The 24,793-nt window shown below is 42.4% G+C and overlaps 1 protein-coding gene across 3 annotated transcripts in view; it reads left to right on the plus strand.

The window, feature by feature from the left end:
• The window catches only part of VGLL4 (vestigial like family member 4), a 98,803-nt gene that overhangs the window by 47,714 nt on the left and 26,296 nt on the right, over positions 1 to 24,793 (plus strand). Inside the window, exon 1 of one of the 3 annotated variants that reach the window (XM_030502184.1) lies at positions 5,642 to 6,038. The exons of the other annotated variants lie outside the window; for them this stretch is intronic. Within the exon in view, the coding sequence (XP_030358044.1) occupies positions 5,957 to 6,038 (82 nt within the window). The 5' untranslated portion in view covers positions 5,642 to 5,956. Of the gene's footprint in view, positions 1 to 5,641; positions 6,039 to 24,793 lie in introns of those variants that run through there. 3 annotated transcript variants of the gene reach the window in all.

Here is a 24,793-nt window from a genome sequence, read left to right on the forward strand (position 1 = left end):
GGAAGTGATCACCTGCTACATCACCTCCACTGCCCTGCAGTCCTTGGCAATTGTGGAATGGTTCTCTAGTTTTAGCCGGATCAGCGGAATGTACTCTGCATGCCCTGCTCACCATTCATTAAAAAGGTCTTACAAACACTCTGAGCTTTGAAACAACCAGGAGTTACAGCTTTGTGCCACAGTGAGAGAACAGAAGGTAATCAAAGGACGTAGCTCATGTCCTGGGTCAGCACGATCCAGCTGATGGAAGCAAAGTTTGCTGCTTCCTAAATTGCTGTCTGCTGCTTTCTGGAGACAAGAAGTACCTGCCAGGGCAGGAGCTGCTGCCAGAGCCATCAAACACCATCTTCTGGCCTATTTTATATTTTGACCCAGAGAGCTAAATGTGGCTATTGCCAAAAAACCCCAACCAGCCACCAAACCCAAGCGCAGGTTGCAGTGGTGGCTTGTCTGTGTCCCTGCCTTTGTCCCTGTTTTTATTGTCCTCTTTCCCTTGCCTCACTTCCTTCATGTAAATGGTCCATGGTACAGCAGAAGAGTGCATTTAGTTTTGGAGCAGGAGACAAATAGCTTTCTGGAGGTGATGGAGGGATACTGGAAAACACAGGGAGCGGGCTCTTGCTGATGAGAGCAGGCTTTAACTAACTGAAAGCTTTTTGAGTTGTTAAATGTCTTGGAGGTTTTTGATCTGATATGAAACGGCTGCTTCTAAATTGCTAAATATTTACAAGGAAGTGATTTGAATTTTGTATTTACGTTCACAGTGTAAATACGTGTTTAAAATCTGTCTTCAAAGAAGTGCCTAATACAGAACAAGAACTGCAGTACAGCTAAACATTTAAAACATCCAGCCCCCAGCGCCGACAAGCCAGTACCAGCCACTCTAGAAGGGTCTGCAAATCTACATAGTTTTGGGCATCACTGTGTTTTTGGTTTCCCTGGCAGTTCTATTCTTATTAGCCCAGCAGGGAGCTGAAAGCAGGATGCCTGCTGGCTTAGTCCTGTGGGCAGGAGAGAGCTTCATGTCTTGAGTGACCCAGTGGCTTATGATGGATGCAGACAAGTACACATGCGCACTCATAAACAGATTTCCTTGCTAGATATGACTATGTTTGTTTTCTAAGCAGGGTTGCATAAGTTAGGGTATGACAAGAATGAAAGAGAATATACAAATTCTTTTGCTACCACTTAATATCAGGCCTAAGTCTAATATTTCAGTCGCAAGGAAGTCCACTGATAATAACAAAAACATGTTCTATAATGTCTGGCATACTGTTGTAACCTTTGGCTAGCAGAGGGCTGGTAAAACAAGAAGGAATGCACTGGTTTTCGTTCAGAGATGTTCTTCCTGGTGGGGCTTGCTTTTATTAATGTATTTTTTTAGGGCTGTGAAAAAGAGAAGGTAGTTTGTGATTAAAGATGTTGAGATGGCTGCTTGCAAGAAACTTGAAATGTCATTTTTCCTTATCGTGCACCTCTGAGCATCCTGTGTATTTAATACATTTTAACTGTATTCCTTATCATATGCGAATGTATTTAAAAGCGAACACCCCATCTTGATTAAATGAGACTTTTCCTTCACTTTTTACCTGTGAAATGTATTCTAACTGAAATAATAAAACCCGAGGTGCTAAGTGTGGCAATTATGCAACTGGGTGTATGGAAAAGCAAGGGCAGTGTTTTCCCTTCAGGCACATCGCCACCTAGCAGCTGTTAACTACAGTTTGCTCATGTTTTGGCTGAAGAAAAATAGTAAAACCTGTAGCTAAGTGCTCCTGCTTTACTCCTCCACCTCCTCCTTGGACCTCCTCCTATATCACCTAAGAGGCAGTGTATCATAAAAGCCTCTCTGACCTCAGGAGTTGTAACAGATATTTTTGTCCATTCAAAAATGGAATTATACTGAGCAATACTGGATGGTGTTCTACATCAGTGTGTCTGACCCTTATTAAGATTGTTTTGGTTTTTTCTTGTCCATTGCAAAATTAGTCACTGTAGAAATAGTTCCTCTTTGCCGATAATGGAGGTTGAAATGTTAGGTGTATCCAAGTGAATGGCTTGCACATTGTTCTTCTATGGTGTTGATTTTCAGCTGGTGTCATGCTGAGAACAGACTGGTTTGGGCTGAAGAGACCTTAAAGCCCATCCAGTTCCAACCCCTGCCACGGGCAGGGACACCTTCCACTAAAGCAGGTTGCTCCAAGCCCCTGTGTCCAACCTGGCCTTGAACACTGCCAGGGATGGGGCAGCCACAGCTTCTCTGGGCACCCTGTGCCAGCGCCTCAGCACCCTCACAGGAAAGAACTCTGCCTAAGATCTAACCTGAACTTCTCCTGTTTCAGTTTGAACCCATCACCCCTTGTCCTGTCAAAAATACATATTTAGCCTCCTAGTTTTGACAATGGTGACTGACCTGTTCTTTAGAACTTCCTTTTTTTTGTTTGTTGGTTTGGTTTTTTTTACCTCCTTTGCTTTCCTTGTCTTGGAATACTTCTGTGATGAGACATTCGCTTGTGATTTGCTGAATTTGCTTTCTGTATTAAAGTGCATCAGAAGACCACTAAGAGCTCTAAGAGGTTGATCTCATCTGCTTTATGGGATAATGAGAATCAAATCCAAGGTACTTCGGTGTGAACTCCAGAGTGATTCAGGAGGACACGTGTGGATTTTCAGCTACCTCTAGGGGATGCTGTTGTGTTAAAAGTTCATTGTTTCAAACATTTTATTTACAGATAGGGGTATTTATCTGCCTTACAGAAGAAAAGTGTGTGCAATCCTGTAGGAAGTATTCTAGCTAATATGAAGCAGAGATACTACAGCACGTAATTGTGTTTGCAACTATCAATATGTAGAAGAACAGAATGAACTAACAAAGGCCCTGGGGTGATGTTAATAGTTGGTTTTTCCACGTATGTTGCATTTAACCTGCTGATGCATCAATTATTGCTTCCAGTTCAGTGGACGGTACGTCAGAGTGGTGAAGTGTTTGATGGACAGCAGTCTGAATCACACAGTTGGGAATTTTTTGCTGTCGAGAACAGAGTACTTTATGGTGACCCAGTCAGTATTTAAGGTTAATGACCACTGGACTGGAATGTAACTGTTTTCTTTCAAAGAAAGATTTCCTATGAATGGATTTTTGGTTTAGAATGCTTGAGATACATTTATGTGTGTGATTTCTGCCCCTGTTCTTTCACTAGGCATTGCCTTTCAGTATAGATATTAGAAATTAATAAAGTTTCCAGTGTTTACTACCAGTTTATTATTATTTAATCTGAAACATCTAAGTTCATTACACAACACTTCACAAGTGTTAATTGTAGTGTGTCCTGTACTGCTGAAAGCCATTCACATATTAAAGTGATCACTGCTGTCTAAAAACCTGCAGACCAGTGTCTACTGTTCTAATAAAGAAGAGTTAACCTCTTCATTAGTGTCTGGACAGCACTACGGAGCAGTCAGGGAGCTGTAGGCAATACCCAGCCTTGCTTTTCCAGACAACTTGAGAAATATGTATCTTTGAATACAGAGGGGAATTCGCGTTGGACTTTGAACTATAATGCCCTTCTGTAGCTAACATACTATATGCAAGCCCTGTCTTGTAGACCACTGCTCTAAAGTAAGTTTAGAATAGTAATTTATTCCTCATCACCTGCATTTCCTGGAAAAAAAAGTCAAGTATTTTAAATTGGAAAAATTAAATTCTTAGCTCTTCTTACCCTTCCCCAGCATCCATTAAATGTGTTGTATTAAGTGAGTGTAGGGATGCTCTCTATAGTAAAAACTGTACATATCAGAAATACTTTTCCCCAAAAGCTTTGTCATACTTAAGAAAGAAATGTGCCTCTCTTTTGTTAATGTTGTAGGCATGGATTTTTGTCGCAGTTTATATCTTAAAGGACTTAGGCTTCTCTTGATGCCTTTATGAAATGGCTGGTTTTATCTGAAGCATTAGCATATAATATGTTTGAGTAGGCACAACATGATCTGCTATGTAAAACTTCTAGTCCCCCTGCTTAAAAATTCCAACGTTCTTCTCTTTATTAAAAACATTTCCCTTCCCACAAACCACCACACACTTCCTTGGTCTTGGTGACAAATCCTTGTGAGGCAAAAAAGCAAGTGCAACCTTTACATTAGGTACCATCCAAGAAATGTACTATTACCTCAGTGATGAGGACCTGTAAGTGCTTATACCACGCTGAAGTCTCAAAAGATTAATTGCACTTCCAATTAGGGGAGTGCCCTTGTTGCATATGAACAATCAATAAAAGGCCTTCATCTTGCCCTTCATCTTCCCAGCAGTGCAGAATTCCATTCAGGGGATTTGTTGCCTGCTGTGTTGAATTCAGCACTGTTGGGCTTTCTCCTGCAACTGAAGCACATGGGTAGGACTACTTTGTTGTATCTCAAGTGAGGAAAAACCTTATTTGGGTTCTAGGGAATCTTCCTCGGAGATAAATTTCTTGTTCCTGTTTATCAGTGTAAAGTAAGTTATCTGGTCTCGCTGAAATACCCAGAGCATTCAAGCAGTACTTCTCAAAATGTCTTGGCAAAATGTCGCTCCACAAGTTGCCTCTGTAATGTCATCCAAAGTATTCTGTGATTCTATTCTATGATCTTCCCCTTTTCTAACAGAGGGGAGAAATTCTCCAGGTGGAAATGGAAGTTTGTTTCTGGTTCTGACTGTCTGCTCCCGTGTGTCCTGTTAGAACTCCTCATCCCAGAAGGGCAGGATGAATTGCGTTCTGAGCCAAGGAGGCAGAGGGAGGCAGGGGGAAGATCATGACTCCATTAGCTTCTCTTTTATTTTCTTGTATTTTTTTTTCTTACACCCAACTTTCGCAGTATTTATTTCTCTTTTTCTATCAAATCAGACTTCAGGTGCTGATCAGTCACAGGAAATGCAAACTGATGCTCATCAAGAGAGCACATGCTTATACCCGTGCAGGTGTTCTGCCCCGTTATGATGAGTTGTACACACCTGTATGAGCAGCTAGGGCCCTTGTGGCTGAGATCTGGGCTGCAGAAGGGCAGCCACAGCCTGAGGGGAGAGCAACTCCTGTAACGTTCACAGACTGGTTTGGGTTGAAGGGACCTTAAAGCTCACCCAGTTCCAACCCCTGCCACGGGCAGGGACACCTTCCACTAGAGCAGGTTGCTCCAAGCCCCTGTGTCCAACCTGGCCTTGAACACTGCCAGGGATGGGGCAGCCACAGCTTCTCTGGGCACCCTGTGCCAGGGCACCATCACTGGTGCCGTTGAAACTGGAGCTTCAGCAGCTCTAAGAGGTGCAAAACGTTTAACTGCGATGGGCGTTGAAAGCTCCCCCGTGTCCTGGCTGACCTGTGCCAGCACGTGTGTGCAGTACATAACCTCGCACCTCACCGATCCAGCTTTAGTTGTCTTTGCCGTACCAGCGCCGCTGCTCTGCTCCGGCAGCGTAAACCAGCGTTGTTTTCCCTGCCCCAGCACTGAGGCCGCCCCAGGAACTCAGCTAAACGAGCTGCTTTCACCCCGACGTGCAGAGCTCTGCTCCTGGAGCCGGCCCCGACGGAGGCCGCTCTCCTCCCCTCAGCCGTCCGGCGCGCTGCTGCGCATGCGCGGCGAGGCGCGCGCAGCCCGCGTGTGCGCGCAGGCAGGCAGCGCGCGGCGGGCCGCGGGCGGGACCGCGCCTTTGTCCTCGGCGTCCTCCCGGGCCTCTCCTCCCCGCGCTCCCTCTGCAGCCTCAACACGTTCCGTATGGAAGCACACAGACCGCGTTAGTTCCGCGGCGTTCGGCAGGGACCGTGTGTGCGCTGTAACCCTTCCGCGCTTCACCCCCCCCAGCCCCGGTGCCGGTCCGCGGGAGGCTGCGCCCCGCGCTGGTGCCGCTGGAAGCCGGGCGCGTTCCGGCCGCCCCCTCCCCGAGCCCCGGCGGCAGCGAGCGCGCTGGTCCGTTCTGCCAGCACGATAAATGCTGTTTATGAAGATGGACCTGTTGAACTACCAGTACTTGGACAAGATGAACAACAACATCGGCATTCTGTGCTACGAAGGTAATGGTTCCGCGCCGCGGAGCGCCTTTTGTCGGTGCGGTTCCTGTTCGTCAGCGCGGTTTCTGCGCTGCGAAGGGGAATCGCGGTCGGTCGGTCGGCACCTCGCAATCTGTGCTGCTAAAGCTTGGTTTAGGGGAAGAGGTTTTGTTCTTTGCTTTATTTTGGGGGGACGCGGTTTGCAGAGAGTGCTTTTACTGTCGGATCCTTTTCTCTCGCAGGCACGGTCCGTTCGGCCGGTTTAACGGGCCGCGGCAGGCGGAGGTTTTGTGGCAGCGCCTGTAGCCGCACCACAAGTACTTTGTCAGGCGGGTGCGAGAGTCACCCGGCGTCAGTCCCTGTCACCCGGCCCGCTCGGGGGGCCAGAGGCGGGTCCGCGGCGGGTGGGCCCGGGGCAGTGCCCGCGGCGGGGCCCTGAGGCCCGGCGCTGGGGCCCGGCTGGGTCCCGCGGGCCGGCCCCGGGGCTGGCGAGGCGCCGGCGGCAGCACAGAGCCGCCCATTGTTCGGCTTCTCCTTCCCCGCACGGCTCGCAGAGCCCCGGCGAGAGGCCGCCCCTCCTCCGCCCCCCCGAGAACCGCCCCACGCTCCTCTCCCCGGGGAAAGAATTACACAACTAGTTGGAAAACGCAGGTTTTCTGCCTTTCCCTGGACTCTTAATCTTACTTATGTTGTCTTCAGCTAAGGTTTGTTCTTCCTCTTGTTAGCATTCATAGTCCTGCTTGGAAGTTGCTTGAGGTAACGGGGTGAAACTCTTACTCGAGTGGAGTTTTATCTACGTGCAGTTTGAAGAAGTGGTTATGGCTTGGCTTTGACTGGAAAGAAAGGCACCACTGAGCTAATTCAGCTTGGCAGTAGGGCTGTTTTTGCTGTAGCCACACACAAGCATTGCAGAAATCTTTCTTCTGATTCAGCAGGAACATTTTCCGTGTTCATCTGGAAAATAAACTTGCTGTAGTTGTCAGGGAAGAAACAAGAAGGGGTGTGCATAGGATTGAGAGCTATCTGTTCATACCCTTCAGAAAGAGGCTAGGCCGGAAGGCAGGGAGCTGAACCTCACTTTGGAAAACACCATCTTTCCCATCATTAAACCAGCATAGCCACATTGCTTTCCTTCGGGAAGTGCAGGGGCTCCCTATAGAACTGTTAACGTCTCTGTTCCATTTTTCCCCTTCTTTTCCTTTTCTTTCCTGCTCAAATATGTATATATCTGCTTGAATAAAGCTCTTTTACAGAAGATTGAGCTTGCCCATGAGTACTGAATAATACAGAGCTGGAATTCAATAGAGTTCCATTTCCAAGCTCTTTTTTTATCCTGTGCTTTCTTCATTACTACAGGAAAACTAGTTAAAAAAAGAAAAGGAGAGGAAGAGGAAAAACAGCTTTCAGGATCCTTTAACTTTTTCATGGCTCTCTGCAGTAATCAGTGCTTGCTTTGGAAGCAGTTGGCAACTATTGATGTAAACCTTGAAGTTTTGCATAAAATTCTATTTACATGGTACGTGTTCCTGAGTGTTTTGTCGACTAAGGCAGAAAAACTGTAGTTTTGGCTCATTAGTTTAATTCATTATAATTATGCCTAATATTTATGGAAGATTATTTCCAGTTGCTTTTTCCCCTCCTCTTTTCTCCAATAATTGTTACTTAACCAGATCTTAGCTTTACTAGCTCAAAGGCAAAAGAACAGCTTAAGGAATACACTCTACTGTAACAGTCTTTGTTTAGTTTGAACATCTGTTGCTATTTTCCTTATTCTGGAAGTTAACATTTTTAACACTAAAATAAACACACACAAAATGAAGAAAAGAAAAGCAAAACTTCAGTGGTGTTTATAGTGAGGTGTTTATATCCCAGTGGTTTAAAAAGTATAAACACTGGCAACATCTGCACTGAACTCGAAGGGTGTTTTGGAGATGCCTACAGATCTTCCATGCCTCTGCCATAGTATTTATTTTAGAAGTGAGTTGTGTCAGCAGTGATGGATCTTGTCTTTTCAAAGACACTGCTGCGGTAGTAACTGTCCTGACAACAAAGTGCCCTTTCAAACTCAATTAATTAGGATTTATGGAAGGTCATACTTGAACTACTTATAAATAGATGCCTTCCTGAAAAGTACTTTTGCAGATGTAGGATAAGATACAAATACATTGTATGATGCAAAAATAGGTTTGAAATTTCAGAGGAAAGAATTATGGGCCTATATGCCACGGGAAGTAAATGAGATGGGTTCCTTATTCCTTTAGATTTTCTCTTGAAACACTTGCTTTTGCTTATCGAGATAACTGGCACCTCAGTTTTTAGGAGGTTCACTAGCGGTTTTAGTCTTTTTATCCCTGCCACAAGCCACTGGAACTATATGCCATTTGTATGACATTTGTAGCTGCAGCTTATGGATAAGCGATGTATTGGTACGTAAGAAGTAGGAAAGGTTCTTCCATCATGTGCATTTGGCAGCCCTTTGGTTCAACATGGAGTAGAAGAATATAATTTGCGTCCCATGACAAGTCCTGCTTTTTCTTGCCCAGCAAGAATTACAGATAGCAATTTGTTATGTGTAAGCCTCAGGTTACCAAGTTAATGCCAGCCCTTGGTGAGTCTTCCTTGACCGATAGGTGCAAGAAACCTCAGCTGTGCCTTCATTTCATTCTGTTCCTAAGTAGCGTCATTCATGATTTAGTGCATAAAACATTTCTGATCTTGGCTTACGGTGTGGAGGTCTGGGGGAAGAGAGTGGGATGGTGACTGATATAGATGGGATCTGCTCTATGGACAGAAGAATGTCCTTTTGTTGAGGCTAGGGGAAGTAGTTCATCTAAAAGTTCTCCTTAGCTGTTAAGAAGTAATGGCATGTTGCAGATGGAGCTGACTGCTTTGTAGTATGGAGCCTTAACTGGAGTTGCCTGTTTTCTCAACACTATGAGGGCAGTCCAACCCTGGCACAGGTTGCCGAGAGAGGTTCTAGAATCTCCACCTTTGGAGATACTCAGAACCTGACTGGACACAGCCCTGAGCAACCTGCCCTAGTTGAGCTTGGCTCTGAGCAGGAGGTTTGGACTAGATGATCTCCAGAGGTGTCCTCCAGCCTCAGCACTTCTGTGATTCTATAATATGATGGGAAGTTCTTCACACTCATATAATAAAGAGCCACAGGCAGCAAAAGGATTAGAACCAGAGATGAGGTGAGGGGGCTTTTTGAAAGGGGGTCCAAAACTTTGAATCACAGATTAAATCCATTTCCTTTCCTTAGAGTTGTTAGTTTCATACCAATAATTGGTGTCCTTTTGAGTGTTTGCTTAATATCATCACTAGTTTTGAGCTCCTGGTGATGCCCCATGATAATCTCAAGTCTGATTGATGCTTTTGGAGGAAAATGTTAAGAACATGGTGGGTTTTTTACCAAGTTGCATAAAAAAGACCATTTGAGTTTTGTCTCTCTCTTCAGTGAAAGAAAATTTTAAATGATTCAAATGAGAATGTTTAGTCTTTGCCAGTGGGAAAATGACAGTTGCATTGGCAATGATCGACCATTTCAAGCAATTTATTGTAAGATACTTAGTGCAATAAGAAAGAAAAGAAATAATTAGAGAGTTGTTGTCTTGTAATCTGGATGCTGATTTTTAGCATGAATACATCTGATATCCTCCTACTAAACATTTGCTGCCAGTTATCAACAATGGCCAGTTTAATGAGTAGGGCTTTCATATTGTTGTTTTCTTCCTAATGAGCTCAGAGGCATCAGAAAGCTCTTGGGAGGCTGCTGTCCTCACCAGGGTGCAAAGGCCACGAAGCAGAACCATTTCGTACCAGTCTGTAGTCTGGCATTCCCAGTGCTTCGTATCGAATGACAAGTCCTTGGTACGGGCATGTATTCAGAGGTGGAACATCTGCATCTTGTTTTGCAATGGAAACTCACTTAACTTTAGCTTAATATTCTTTTTCAGAGAGCCTTGTGTGTGAGGTAATGGCAGGAGGGCTCAGTTAAACAAAACAAATCACAGGTGATCCTGCTCGTTGCCTGGTGCTGGGGCAGTCTAGCAAGTTCGGGCTCCTCGTTTCCAACAGAATATGTATGGGAAGGTGCAGTCTCCGACTGAAAGATCTGTTCTATTTAGTTGTTTATCTGAGGGAGTGTACAGATGGTTGTGTGTTGAAGGCAGATTTCTGTCTTCCTTCCTCTCGCTCCCATTTTCAAATGCTTTGTGTTATTACTACATTCTCAAGGCCTGAACTGCTGTGCTGGGAAAGGTATAAAGAGATGCAATAAGATGCTAAGAAATCCCCCAGGCCTGTTACGAGACTTGGAGCACACCAAATAGTTATACAGAGTTCTCTGGACAGTCCAGGAGGCTGGATTTCTTTTTATTATTAAATGAAGAAAATTGGATCCAGATTGATAGCAAACCCACCCCTTCTTGCTTTCAGGACAGCTTACATTCGTTAGTGGCATATTACATAATTATTTCACTGACTTCCTGTAACAATGGAGCATTAGTTGGCTTCAGCACCGAGCTCGCATAGCTAGATGTCATCTTAGCACACTGCAAGGCATTTTGAATATATGCATATCTTCCTCAAAAGCCAGTTGAGATGTTTGATATCAAACAAGGAGCCTGAAGTAGATTCCGCTAACTTCACTTGCTTTTTAATGACGTGATGTGTTTTCTTAAGTTCTAAAGAATAGTTTCCATCAGGTTTTTCTGCTGACCTTGCATTTTCCTCTGGGTTTTATGACATCAGTGTCTCCTATTAGCTCTGGAGTTTGGTTTAGTTTCTAAATACATAAATTTACTTTCACACTATTCTTCTATAAGAAATAGTGGAATAATAAATGGGATAAAAATCTCCTTCATGGTGAATTAAGTGTTCTTACTTGTAATGCAGTGTAAAATTTCTGCTCAAAATCATGTAAATTAAGTTGCACCTACAGAATGTTCCCCATTTATAGAACGTTCTGTGGGTTTTGCTTTTTCAATGTCTTTTTTTATCTACAGGAAAAAACAAAGAGCTCCAACTTCACAGTTGGGCTTTTCTTACTCATTTCCTCTGAGCATAAAGTTGGGAATATCCTCTTCAGTGCTGACATCAAAATTCAGTTTAATTTTGTCATTCATCAAAGGCAAGATAGCTTTAGGTCATACTTAAGCATTTTCTTCCCTGGAGTTCTCTTGCTCTCCTCACCCTTGCTGCTAGTTGAGCATTTGTGCTGAGAGCTCAAACAAGGAAATTAAACCCCTCAATGTAATAGTGGGTTATCCCACAACTTTCAATAGATAAGATAGGCAGCACCAGTGAGGTTTGTAGCAGTAAGTTGAATTCTCTGTTAATGAGCAATTTGCTTAAAGGCTGTAACTTGTTACTCACAAGTCAAATTTGTTACAGTGCCAGGTCTCTTTGGATATAAATCCAGGGATTTTAGGAGACATTGAAAAAGCTTAAATTGCTCCGGAGTTTGAACAATGCACTGCATTGTATGGAGAACTGTTAGGGGAAAAAATAAAGCTTAAACAACAGTCTTCATTGTGTGCCATCTAAAATTATGAATGAAAAAGTTCATCCATATGTATTTGGTTTGCCTTTTTTAAATATCTGCTTTGCATGAAAATAGTTGTCTATTAATTTCTGCTTGAGGATTAATACAGATGGGCCTTTATATTTGATTTTGGCTGAATAGACTACAGAGTTTTAGCATGCTGCATGCAGACGGTGTGCCAAGCAATTTAGCAAAGTTGTTTACACTAACAATAATCCAGCAGGACAGAGCCTATAATTTTTCACTGATAATAGTATGAGGTAGTGATGAATACAAGGTTCTGGAGGAGTGTTTACAAAAATGCTATTATACTTTTTCAGTGTGAAAGAATCAGGAGTGCTTTTGGTTTTAATTTCTTTCTTAAAGCCAGCCAATTTTTTCTTCATCATGCATTTTTTATCATCTCCCTGAAAATTACTTTACAAATCAGCGTGGAATGATTGCTGGACACACGGAGCCATTGTTTCCTTCCCTTTTGGTAAAAGCCATGTGCTTTGGGGAGTAACTGACTGTGCGCTGCAGCACTGCGGGATGTTGGTGTGTTGTTAGCACTGTGCAAAGGCTGGGGGTGCAGTAACCCATACACTGTGAGTGCCACGATGCACAGTTTTAATTGCCCTTGGTGCTTCATCTAACAGCTTTTTTTAAGACTGAGCAGACATTGTCATGCCTGTCTTCACCAGTCGATGTAATGGCACATGTCACTTGAGAAGCAGCATGTATGTTGGGAGCCTTGGTGGGACAGAGAGAGAGGCCACGGATCATCCAGCACAAGTGTGGTTTCCAGCAGGCAGTTGAGCTCTTAATTAGGTTTATCTCTGTCAACTTGTAAACCTCATGTTATGGATGGATGGAGTTGGAAGAGTTTTATTCTTAATATCAGTAGTAGTTTGGCACTGATTGTAAAGTAAGGCAAGCTTGGAGTGTTTTAGTTGTTAGGACAGAGCTCCAAACAGCTTTTTCTTGTATAACCTCAGTGAGGGTGAAGTAATGGTATTCCTAGGATCACCACAGCATTGGTTCTAGCCAGAGAAAAAGTCATCCAGAAACTTCAGTGAGGTAGTTGGTGAGTCTTCATCAAAGATCTTCAGGTATCTAGTTTTAACAGGAATGTGAGTCCTGAAAGTCTCAGGTGAACAGTAACATGAGAGTGGGGGACAAAACTGTGGAAGGAGTGTAGAATGTTTCCTTTGCCTGAGTTTCACAGCACTGGTTGGTATCAGATTTTTTAAAGTAATGCTTTTGGTTTTTCTTCGCTTTTTAGCTTTGTTGTTGCTAGTGTTAAAAACAAGAACTTGTCACACATAGTAGTGCATGGTGCAGCCCAGCTTTTCCCTCCAGCAGTGTTACACTGTGCATCTCATTTTGTCTTTGAAGGAGAAGATAATCCATGCTGTGATGTACATGGATGTAGGTAGATAATATCTCAGATAAAGTGGAATGTTACAGCTTTTGGGGCATAGGAGGAGGAAAGAAAGTATGCCTTCATGAAAAATGTGCCTCCTGTCTTTTCATAATACTGCTACAAGAGTCTATCTTTCATTATTTTAAACATGTTCTTTTTCACTCCTCATCGTTTTGGAGTGTTCCTCGTCAACTGTGAGAATCAAGCATTGTAGTGTATAACTTTCCTCCTATTCTTCCAAATGTTGCTAGCAGGTTCCAGGAAATATATCTGCTCTCCCAGGAAAAGTTTGGAACCAGTTGTGTTTAAAAATCGGTAGTTTTTCGTGGAAACCGATCTGAGAGGACAGGCATGGAAACCACTGAGCATTGCACCTCTCTGGTTTGCAAGGCTTAATATTTGTTCTTCAGCATGCAGAAATAGGTTGTAGTGAGAAGTGAAAGAGATTTAGTAGATGAGGCTTGCTTTTGTTTTTTCCCCAGGACAGGAATGGCACTGCTTTACGGGAATATAACCCAACATGAAATATTTGTTATGTTTTATTTTAACCATAACAGCAAGTAACCAGAACCCAGCAAGCTTTTGCTTAAGGAGAGTAAAAACCAAAGCTGTTAAGTGGAACTTTTGCAATAGCTGTTGTTTTTTTGGGAACGAGTTTTTACTTGTTTTACAAATGACATTAGCGTGCTCTGGTTTCACATTAGAGATGGTATTGTGACTTGCAGTTTTGCTATTGTTCATGTTTAGTATGTCTCACTTCTGAAAGTAAATTCAGATATCTGTAAAATCAGCAGCTTTTGACACTTTCAGAGCAAAAGCTTTCAGAAAACTATTGTTTCTTGGCTCCAGCGTGCTAAATTGGAGTTGTTTTCTCAGTGATGCATTGCTAATTGTAATGAAATGGCCAAATGAAGAAAATAAAAGTTGTCCAGTCAAAAGGAAACTATTTCCATGAATCTAAATTATCTGGGAAGACCAATAAATGCCATGCAAGAGCTAGCCAAGTACAATAAGACTATTTAGTTGTTCTGTTTATGTTTTTTGGAAAGTAATCCATTCTAAAGGAGCTCTACAAGAAGTACTCTTAGCATATAGAAAACAAAGTTGACATAACTATGGTACCTCCTTTGTGGTGGTTTTGTACAGAACACGTTAAATGAAGAAGGGGTGAGGGAAGTGCTGTGTGATTCGTGCAGGACAAGTTTGAACCCAGCCAGTTTCTTGGATTTAGTATTAATATTTATGGCATTGAAGGGGATTTTTTTCTTTTTTAATATGCTTCCTTGTGCTCTGGATCTTTTAGATGTCCTCCTCAAGACATCTGGTGTGCATTGCTGCTTGTTTAACCCCCACCCTTCACTTCTCATGCTGTGGCATCTCGGAGAGCTATCACAGTCGCTCTGTGGTTGTTGTAAATGGAATCTCCGAGAGCCAGCTGGGAGACTGCTGATGTGCACACTTTTCCTGCTGAATGCTTTAAAACCAGTGGCTGCAGTTAAGAGAGGTGAACACTTTGCTCTTGTCTTGCTGTAGGCATCATACTGAGCTATTTACCAAAGGTGTCAAAACAAGGAATTCTAGCATTAGCAGTGATGGTTACAGATTCTTGGCTAGTTTCAAAAAGCTTCCTTATCAGTGTTATAAAATCAACGTAACTAGCTCATCTGCCAAAAACCAAACTTCTCTTCCTTTAAAAATCCTTAAAACTCCTAATTTCTCAGACACTGACAGCTTTGGGGTACTTGATGCTCGCCTTAGTGGCTGATCTGCGGATGTACTGAGGCTTTCTTTGTAGTACAGTAAATTGAACACTACCCTGGTTAGTTTCAAGTGTTTCTCAATGAGTCCATTTAGAAGCAAGTATGGCAACAAACATTTTAATACTCATTGTAACGTAATTTTATATATATATATATATGTTTATTTAATTCTCCCTGCAGAATCCTAGTCCTCACAGAAGCCAACCCTCAGTAATGAATGTTAGAGGGGGAAAAAGAGCTGGGATGAGTTAAATTCACAGAAATAAGGGATAAAGCAGGCAGCAGCATTCAGAGTGCCTCAGCTTCAGTACTTTGCTGTAGCTGCTAACCTTCCATAGTGAAGTGCTGTTAGTGAACAGCAAATGTTTTTCCTGTTTGTTTTGAGATGTGCAAATAAAAATTGTAATTAATCAGCTTAGCAGATTAAAAACTCTGACACTTGATCTAGATGCTGTATGGTCAGCAGTCATGGAGCTTTTGGACTAAAACCTGTTGTGGCTGTGGTTCTGATCTATAGTGGACCTGTTCTAAATTGAGATGGTGAAATCTTTTGGTGGAAGTAGTCGAGTCTGTTGAGCTGGTACAAGGAATGAGCTCTTACAAAGGATAGTGGGGTGGAAGAGTTTTAAGTTCCCCTGTTTGAGCCGCAGGACCTTTGTGGGTCTGTTCTTCTATATTTGAGGGCTGTTGAGTGGCATTAAAGGAATGTGCCCACTTATGCTGGTGGTTAATTTTACATTCTCTTCAGAAGATGAGCTGGGGTAAGAAACTTCAATTAAATAGCAGTCCATCTGTGGTCATGTCACTCAGGCATGCTGATAACCCATTTCTGACCTAAAGCAGTGCTTCCAAACCTTTTTAATTAACACAGTGTCTCACTGCCCTGAGGTGCTGTTTGGTTCCATTGAAAACTTCACAGTGGTATTTAATAGAGTGCCTGCTTAATTATGGAGTGGAACATCTTTAATGTGCGATGGGGGTAGAGATCTGCAGAAATGTTGAGGATGTACATCATACAAGTAAAATGGGGAGGGATTTAACAGGTATTTAACTGAAGAGTGATATCACAGTAATGCAGTGAGAGATTTAATCGTGTGGAGCTTGTATGCTGTGAGTGGTGGGTCATAGACGTACAACTGACAGTTTGTGTTACCTTGGTTTTATCAACCCATCTGCACTTTCCTGTCTGTTCTGTGTTTGGTCAGGAATGAGTTACTTCTGCAGCTTTGAAATGAACAAGCAAGGAGCCAGGAGGCTCCAAACAGAAAGGGAGGTTCAGCTAAAGACTAGTAGGTACAGGGGGGAGGAAGACAAAGCCCTAATTAAAGGGCTTTGAAAAGTGGAGTGTACCTTTGGTACTGCTCAGCCATTCCAACCCCGTGACTGTCAAGATAAGTTCAGAAATATGAATTTCTGCTTGTTCCTTGCTTTTCCAAGAGTTCTGGAAAACCTGCCCTCAGTGCCCAGAAAACTGTGAGAAAGGCTGTCCAGGCAGCATGTCATTTCTTGGGAGCAAACACAATCCCTCCCTCTATCTTTCCAGCCTTGTTCCCCTTGGACAGAACATTTATTTTAAGTGACCCTGCAACTTGGCCCCATACACCACCCTCTTTCTTGTGAAATAAACAGTCCAGCTATGACTTAGACAGTGCTCCCATCTATCCCTTAGCACCAAGGGGTTGTCTCCCTTTTATCTCTCTGAATCTGACAACCTCTGGCTATCTCAGTCACTGCATAGTAGTGCTGACTGTTGGAGTGGGTAGGAGCATTAACTCAGATCCATTATCTTCAGTCCTTTTGAGGAGGAATTCATAATGTTCTCTGGCACCAAGTTTTCCACAACTGAATCTTCTAACGGAACAAGGGCTTTCGAGCTCTTGCATGCTGTGATTACCTGACATTTTTCTGTGGATCTCTTCATAGTGAGTTGTTTTCCCAAGAAAATTACCTACCTCAGTTGGACGTCATGAACCCAGGATTAAAACCTCCTATGTCAGAGGCACAAAATTATTTTTCTCTTTTCCTTAGTGGTGGCATGTACCTGTGTGTTTTGGAAAGACAATCCCTTGGCCAACAGTGGTGATATTTTTAATGTACATTTCCTTATACCAGCACCCATACTCCTAGAGGAATTGTATATGGCATCCTCTCCATCTCACGAGCCACACTGTTCTCTGGGCTCTTCTAGAAGATGAAGCCCTAACAAGTTTTTGGTTATTAAAACACTACATGTGAGCAACATCTGAAGATGGCTCTCAGGTTGTGTCTCAGAATAATACAAAGCCAGTGGGTTGAAGGATCTACATAATCCAGCCTTGTAATGCTTAGGATGAGCTTGAATTCACTCTCTTCTACTGGCTGAGGCACTGGCTGGGTCATATCTCAGCCTACTGCCATCAGTTACAGTAAAACCCTGTAAAACCCTGCACGCAAGGAGTTGGCAAGCTGACACATCCTCCTCATTTTCTATGTAAATAGCATGATCAAAAGACTATCTTGTTTTCATCTGAATGGCTCGTGTAGTTTGCTGTTGGATTCAGAGTGCTTGACTGCACAGTTGTTACTGCTCTCTTGCTTTCCCTCTGTGGAAGGGATTTTGGAGCCCCTTTTGAAGGACAAAGGGATTTTGTTCTTTACAATGGATTCTTTGTGGGAGATGGGTTGAAATTGTTCTGACGCTCTGTGGATTAAAGTCTTCAATATTCTGCCCAGCTTGGTTGAAGGGGCTCTGTGTTCTTAAATACCATGAGTCCATTTCAGACAGGCTGCAGTCAGGTAGCAGAAAACCAGAACTGGAATTGAAATTTTTCTGGCATTCCTTAGGCCGGATGGCATTTGCTCATTTCACCTCGGTTTAGGAAGACATCATGTTGGTGACAATGAAGGCGGCAGCAGCTCCTAGTCGTGTGTCCATGTGCATGTGATGATGAAGGCTTGTCTCCAATGCCGTCTCCTCCTGCCCTGAGGCCACAGCTTCTGCTACTTGGCTGCTTGGCCACGTGCCATGTGGGGAAGATACCCTAGCTGAGATGTTTTTGCTTGTTACTGTCTTTGGGTTTTGTTTCTAACTTCCCATCTTGAGGCTGCTTGTATGCTCCTAATAGGAATCCAGTCAGGGAAAACAGCACTGAGCTTTGCTGGACCTGCACACAGCACAGTGCTCTCTGAACAGTGACCCTACTTCATTCCAAATCCCTTCCAAAGGGAGCCACCCATGTGTGTATATCTTTTACTAATATTTTGAATAGATTTGCTTTTGTGTTTGTATTTGAAAAATACAGAATTTATATCCTCTCTCTTGAGGGCCTTCTACCCTTCAGGTAGGGAACTTTGGGAAAAATAAAATGGGAATAAAAGCAACATCGCTTGAAAGTGCAATATAGGATTTCGCCATTCTTTTAGAAAGCTTGTTTTCTTGATGCTCTGAAATTTTCCACATGTAGCATAGGAGAACAATGTGAGAAAAGGCGTTTGGATCATGTTTATAGTAAACTACAGTAAAAGCTTTCAGTATATCTAAAAATAGGCTCCAATTTAAATAAGTGGATTTTTTTTTTTACCTTTGCATAGCACCTTTTAATTCAAACCGTTATGAAAGAAACTGTACAATTTGTTTGATTTAATTGTATTATGTCCCGTTAGAAGTGAACATCTCAGAATCAGTGTTTTAAGCATGTTTGCTGTAGAACATGCTGACTGTGCTCATCTCCACAAGGGGCATTGATTACCCAGAGCAATAGTCTATAGAGTTCAATGTATGTCACAGGGTCATATCCATGAAGCATCAGCCACCCAGAGCAGAAGGTGGTGTTTCAGACCCCAATATCTACATTGCTGTCCACTGACAGAAACTGTATCAAAAAAAGCCCCAGAGAGAGGGTAGCAAATATTTTTTGTCTACTTAGGAAGAGTTACTCAAATTTGAGCTTTCACAAACTGAATTTCCTATTTGTCTCTCTTTGCCATTGCATGAAAATACATAGTTGTATCATTTAGTATGTTGAAATACTGCTTAAGCACCCAATCTGACACTTTTTTGTGCTGTGACTTTGCTGTGGCTTTGATTAACTTTTGAAGTAGATGGCAGGTCTGCGAGCTTTGACTGTTCCAGCTGAAAGACAGAAAGCCTTTGATCAGTTTAGCTTTCATGTAACACAGTCATTTAGCTGGGTGACAAAAGAAAGAGCACCTAGATCTGGAAACCACTATCCTTCTGGAAAGCAGCATCTCCAACCTGTTGACTCAGTCATATTTCATTCACAGTTCTTTATTGATAGTGTTTTAACATTTTTTAATCAAACCACATTATCACACTGATAAAAGTAAATCTTTTTATTTGGGAACTTTTAAAATCCGCAAATGTAAGAGAATGCTGTTATAATAGTTTTGCAAATAAATTGAAGCTGAATTCTATATTTATTATTTAAACTTTGCATGGTGGTAGTTTTAATTACATATCCTGGAATTATTTTCTGTGTTAGGAATTCCTGTGACCACCTCTGTAGTGTTTGTTTCCCGCTTTCTCAAGGGCATGTGTCCCAGCAGCATTCCAGCCAGGTTATGAGGTGAAGAGTGTCCTATCTTGAGGCACCAAGACTGGTGGGACTTCACCTCTGTTCATGGGTCTAGGCCACAGGCACCTGCCTAGAACCTTTAGAGAGTTCAGCTGCATGAAAACATGACCTGTCACTGAAGAAACTTAAATGGCTAAGTTTCAGTGGTACTATAAATAGAGTATGGTGTTGAGATATACCAGAACTGCTTCTGGTACTTGACAATGCTGAATGTTTTTCTCGGGAACTGAATGGATCATCTGTTTTTTTTGCTGCCCAGTAAATAGGAACGTCATGCTTTCTAAGCAGATAGAAGAATGTGAAATTCACTGTTTTCTGCAGAAAATGTAAATTATGCTTCTCCCTTTGTCTTCCTTTCTCTTTTACGCTCTCACTTTGTTTGGGATGCCCTTGTTGGGTCACGCTGTTCTGCACCAAGTAAATCACCTGTAGCCTTCTATGTAGGAAGTACAGTTAGTCTGAGAAGTAAAGCAGTTGTATGTCCGTCAGCTTATTCAGCCACATATTGTCAGTTCTGAAGTACCTTACACAGGGCTGTCAGTTGATGCTCTTTTGACAGTTCCTTTTATGTACTGGTATATTGACTGTCGTGGCTTCTACCTGAAGGAGGATTGTGCATATCTGAGCACATACAGTCACAGGACAAGGCCAGCCAGTGGGTGACGATGTAGGACACTCCAATCTTCTATAAGTACTTCAGGTGTCTCTTGCACACTGAAGCCCGTGTTCCTGGGCAGGGCTGGGTGGCCCAAGTGCAGCGCCGTGTGAAGACACATGCTGCTGACCATGTGCTTGGTCAGTTGCTCAGCTCAGCACAGCAGCTTGCCTTTCTTTATTATGAGCCTTTCTAATGCATTGAGCAAACATAAAATGATCATTTGTGTTGATTTTTAGTTCCTCTTAACTGACTTTAAATGTTTGATACAGATTTCTCCTGGGATTGCTGGCAGAAAGGCTCAGAAAGGAGAGCTCTTTGGGAGCAGCCCTGCTTCCTGAGCAAAAAACCCACCCTCAGTCTTGAACCGAGAGAAATCCTTTTTGACATTGATGTTAACGAGCATTGTAGGTGTCCCTGGTGTTACTTACCTGGAGATGAGTGTAGTTCAGCATTGACTGCATTTAAATCTTGTTTGCCAGATAATTGGAATTATTTTTTTTTTAGCCATAGTTTATATGAGCACATTTACTCTAAGCAGAAGAAAGGAATGAGTTTTAGGCTTTCAGCTCAGAGAGGTGCTGCAAGAGTTGGCTAAATGGGACATTATCTAAGCATGAGTTCCTTCTTGGGATGGGATTGAACACAGTCCTACTGTCACAACTGTTGAGGTGTGAAAATCGACATTTGTCAGAGGAAATATTAAGCTCTGCCAGACCAAAGAATTAAATTTTATTCCATGCTGCTCTCTTTGTGGCATATCTGCTGCCCTTCCTCTTTCCATGCCATCAGTTTCTGGCCTGCTTACCAAGGAGGCTCTTTCAGTTGGTATCTGGTTAGCAGGGTGAAGAGAATTTATTTCAGTCATAATCTAAGTGGTCAGCAGAGACATTTTACTTATGTTTATGAAGTAGTTTGTAGAACTGAAAGACTTATCCATGTAAGTCAGTGGATATAAGAGAGTATGAATGTGCTACTTTGTGCGGTTATGCTTTTACAATATGATAAGAATATAAGATGAGAGTTTTTCACAGTACAGTTGAAGGAGTGAATAATACAGTTACAATTAGGTTTGGGGAGCCAATTTTGCCGTGTTCTGCCTCTCACAATTAAGTGTTTTGTACATAATACAGCATTTTCAAGACCTAGTAAGTTGAAATCTGCTTTAAGCTGTGCTACTCAGTTCTGATTAACAGTATGTGATTTTTGGAAGGATCCTCAAGCAAGCTGCGCAAGTGGTATCGCTGTCCCTAAACTCTAGCTCCTTCCTGTGTGCAGGCCTTTGAACGGAAGAGCAGGGAAAAGTGGGTGGAGGTGATTGAATGCAGAGGTCACTGTTTTATGTTCTTCTTGCCATGTCAAGCATAACGTGTCCCTTGTTGGCAGGCATGGTCAGATGGAGGAGCCAGAGCAGGATAGTCAATTTAATCACTGAATTTCGGTTTTGGCCATGGGTTTTCTGGCATCCCTGTGTCTGCACAGTGGTAGCCAGAGCTTGGTTCCAGGAGTAAGTGCTTTTCATATGTTTTGTAAACTGAGGAGAGCAGGCTTTTGCCAATTTTTCTGTATGTGTGTATGTGACTTTTTCTTTCCTAAATTAGCTTTTTGCCATTTTACAAGAAAGTAAAATGTCTGTCAGATAAGCGAATCACTAAACTGGCTGCTGACAGAAATCTATCAATTATAATGAGAAGTATTTGCAAGGTCTGATTCTTAGCAGTGGTCTATGATTAGGCTGTTTCCATTAATACTTAATTTTCTGTTGTTCCTCTAGTTTGCTGGTTTATTATGCTCTCCAGGTAGGCTGTTCTGTATGCTCTGAGGGAAATACTGTGGAGACTACTGTGACTTTGTCTACAGTGTTTGGCAGACTACTTCCCAGAATTACATCTTATTTAAGCTCAGATCTTTGATAGAAATAAAGCGGTGGTACAAAATTATGGTTTTACATAAGGGATTTTTTGTTTGTTTGAGTGGGGGTTGTAGAAGTGTTCAGCATCTACTACATAAATGTGTGGCTGCTACTTAGGATATCTTTTATCATGAACCAGAGATTTACTGCTCAGGAGTCTGGATTAATTAATTGTCTTTGGGCAAGTAAGTGAAGTAAATCTGCCTTAAATTACACACTCTTAAGACTGTCTGTAGTCTATTTCATGCAGATTTAATTCGTGGGGAGTTTCCCGATTTCAAGGGTATCAGTCCTCTTACAACATATAGTGTGATGTGAAGTAATACTCAAACTAGGCAGCTGACAGCTTCTGCGGATTAATTCTCTGGTGCTGTATTATGATTCTTTTGTTTTGATAACTTGTTTTGATGACTTGCTGAATTGAGTAATTCACGGTGACTTCCCTGCTTGGTACTTGATATCTCAAATCATGTGCTTTTTGTGCATGAATTGGAATTTTTATGCCATTTATCCCAATTTATGTTGGCTCAGACTGAATTCTGTGTTTGAGATGGTGGAAGAAAACATGTAATAGTTCATAAATTCATTCCTATCTATTTGCAATTTAGTCTCCTCATGACTGTTAGAAAATAGGAATAGAACATAAAAGGAACTTAATTTTATAGTGTCCTTTTCACATATGTGCAGCTTTTCAGCAGAAATGTTTCAGGTGTCATGAGAGCTCAATTTTGATCTTGAACCAGTAGAGAAAATGGCCTTGAACATCTTCATGTGCTATTGATTCCTGGAATGTCTGGCCCCAAGAATATGAGGCACCTCCTGTTTCTAATGAGCCTGTGTCTGCATGGAGGTATTGGAAAAGTTAATAAAAGGTGCAATGCACGTTAATTAAAGTCTGTTAAACTCTCCTGCCCATGATTTTATTAGCTAATGGAGTGGCCTGAGGTCAGGGTAATTCAATCCAAGACTTTAAAGGTAAGTGCCCTGTTGACAGACACCACAACCAAGAAAATCTTCTTCAAAGTTAATAAATGTGTCAGGAATTTACTCTTGAGGACAAATCCATTTCTCAGATGCAGGACGAAGAAGTAAAACGGGCAAGGGCAGTGCTGGAATTCTCTTTCAGGGAGTTCTAGTTTGATCTGTTTTAAGGTCTGTATCATGTCAGTCAGCTGGAAAGACGAAGCCTTTTGTTTCTGGATTGTAATTAATGCTTGGATTTTAGGCATTAATAGTAGCCAGCGGGGAGAGGAAATTGGGAGGGGGAGTAGGATATGGTAGCCTTGTCTTAGTGCAGCCCATACTGAGTCGTTGGGTCAGAGAGGAAGGAAGCTCACTGCCAAAATAGTGTATATTTTTTTTTTTCCCCAGTCTTTGGTAACTCCTGGAGTTCTCAGACATATTCTGAGCCTTCTCTGGTGTCTTGCTATCAAATCCACACTTGTAAAAACATGACTTTTGCTGTTGTGATGTTTGTATTGCGTGGACGTTCCAGTAGGGACGCAGATATTGCTGACTGAACTGCAAGAGAAATGCAAACAGTGTTGAAGATCCACTGTTTACAGAGCACTGTCCTGGTGGTGTATGGGTCTGAAAAGAGCCGTGCTGGTTTCACAAACATTTAGTTTGCACGTGTTAATGTGAATCCCTTTCAGTGTAGGCTCCTGAGTGGTTAAAATAAAGAACATTCTTGCTGACTGCATGGACTTCTGTCGACTGAGTGCACTACTGCAAGACTGCTATATAGGCAGACACTACGTCACGTTGTTATCTTTGTTTAGCTTGTCTGTGCTTTATCATGTTGCCTAACAGTTTTAATAGAAAAGAGAGAGGGGGGGGGGAAAAAGAGACTAGTATGAATAGTTGTAAGTAGAAGTATCTGAAAGCAGCAGATCTGGAGTGCCTTACAGCAGCTGCATACTGAAACAAAGAGAAGTATTATGAGAGGCACAATAAATGTGTTTGCTATCTCTGCTTTCAGTTGCAGTGCAGACTCAAGCCGTCACAGTAATGAATTTTGAAGCCTGGAGTTTGGACTCGGGGAATTTTATAAAACACAGTTGTTTTATCAGAGTGTTGTCTTGCCAGCTGTATGATGCGAGTCTGGTTACCATGGAGTGTGGTCAGTTGGAGGAGACAAATGGAGTCAGTAAAGCAGCATTTTGTGTGGTAGGCTCTGCTGTGGTTTCGCCCTCTCTGGTTTAAATTCAAGTTTGGTAAGGAGGAAAGTAGTGGGGGAGAGAAGTTGCCTTTTTATTTAAATAAAAAGCAGTTTTAGCCTTAATCAAACATACAGGCCACATGAAAACTCATGGTGCAGTACAAATACCATATATGAATGTGCAATTTATCCCCATAAACAACATAGAGATATTTTTCCTCTTGATCTTGCTCTGTCATCTGGACTCTCTTGTTTGGTATTGTTCTCTGCTTGCCTGGTGTCTGCAGGGTGGGCTATACAAGATGCTGAGCACGGCCACTTGTATCTGCTCATGAGGAGGGGCTCAGTTTTCTTGCTTGTCCTGTAAGAGACTGAGGATGTAAGAGCTCTTGCTGCTCCTGCCTGCTCACCACTGCCATCTGTTTGAAGCTTTGTTAATTAGATTAATTGTGGCCAAATGGCCCTGTGGTGCTGCAGACACACTGGACAGTTCTGGTGTGGTTACCTGAAGGCCCTGGTATCCCCTGTTTAATTACCACATTTCCATACAATGAGGACAATGTATTACCAAATTCAACAGGCTTTAATTTGAAGCTGTTTCTTTATTTGCTAGATTTCTTTTAAATGAGTTTCTTTAATTCCAACGTAAAATAGCAATAGCACTTTTACCAGGTCTTGTACTCAATCAGGGTGTTAATGTAGAATCATAGATTCCTAGGTTGGAAGGGGCCTGAAGGATCATCTGGTTCAGCCTTTCTAGGCAA

This window comes from Strigops habroptila, chromosome 11 (assembly GCF_004027225.2).
Source record: "Strigops habroptila isolate Jane chromosome 11, bStrHab1.2.pri, whole genome shotgun sequence".
Lineage (NCBI taxonomy): Eukaryota > Metazoa > Chordata > Aves > Psittaciformes > Psittacidae > Strigops > Strigops habroptila.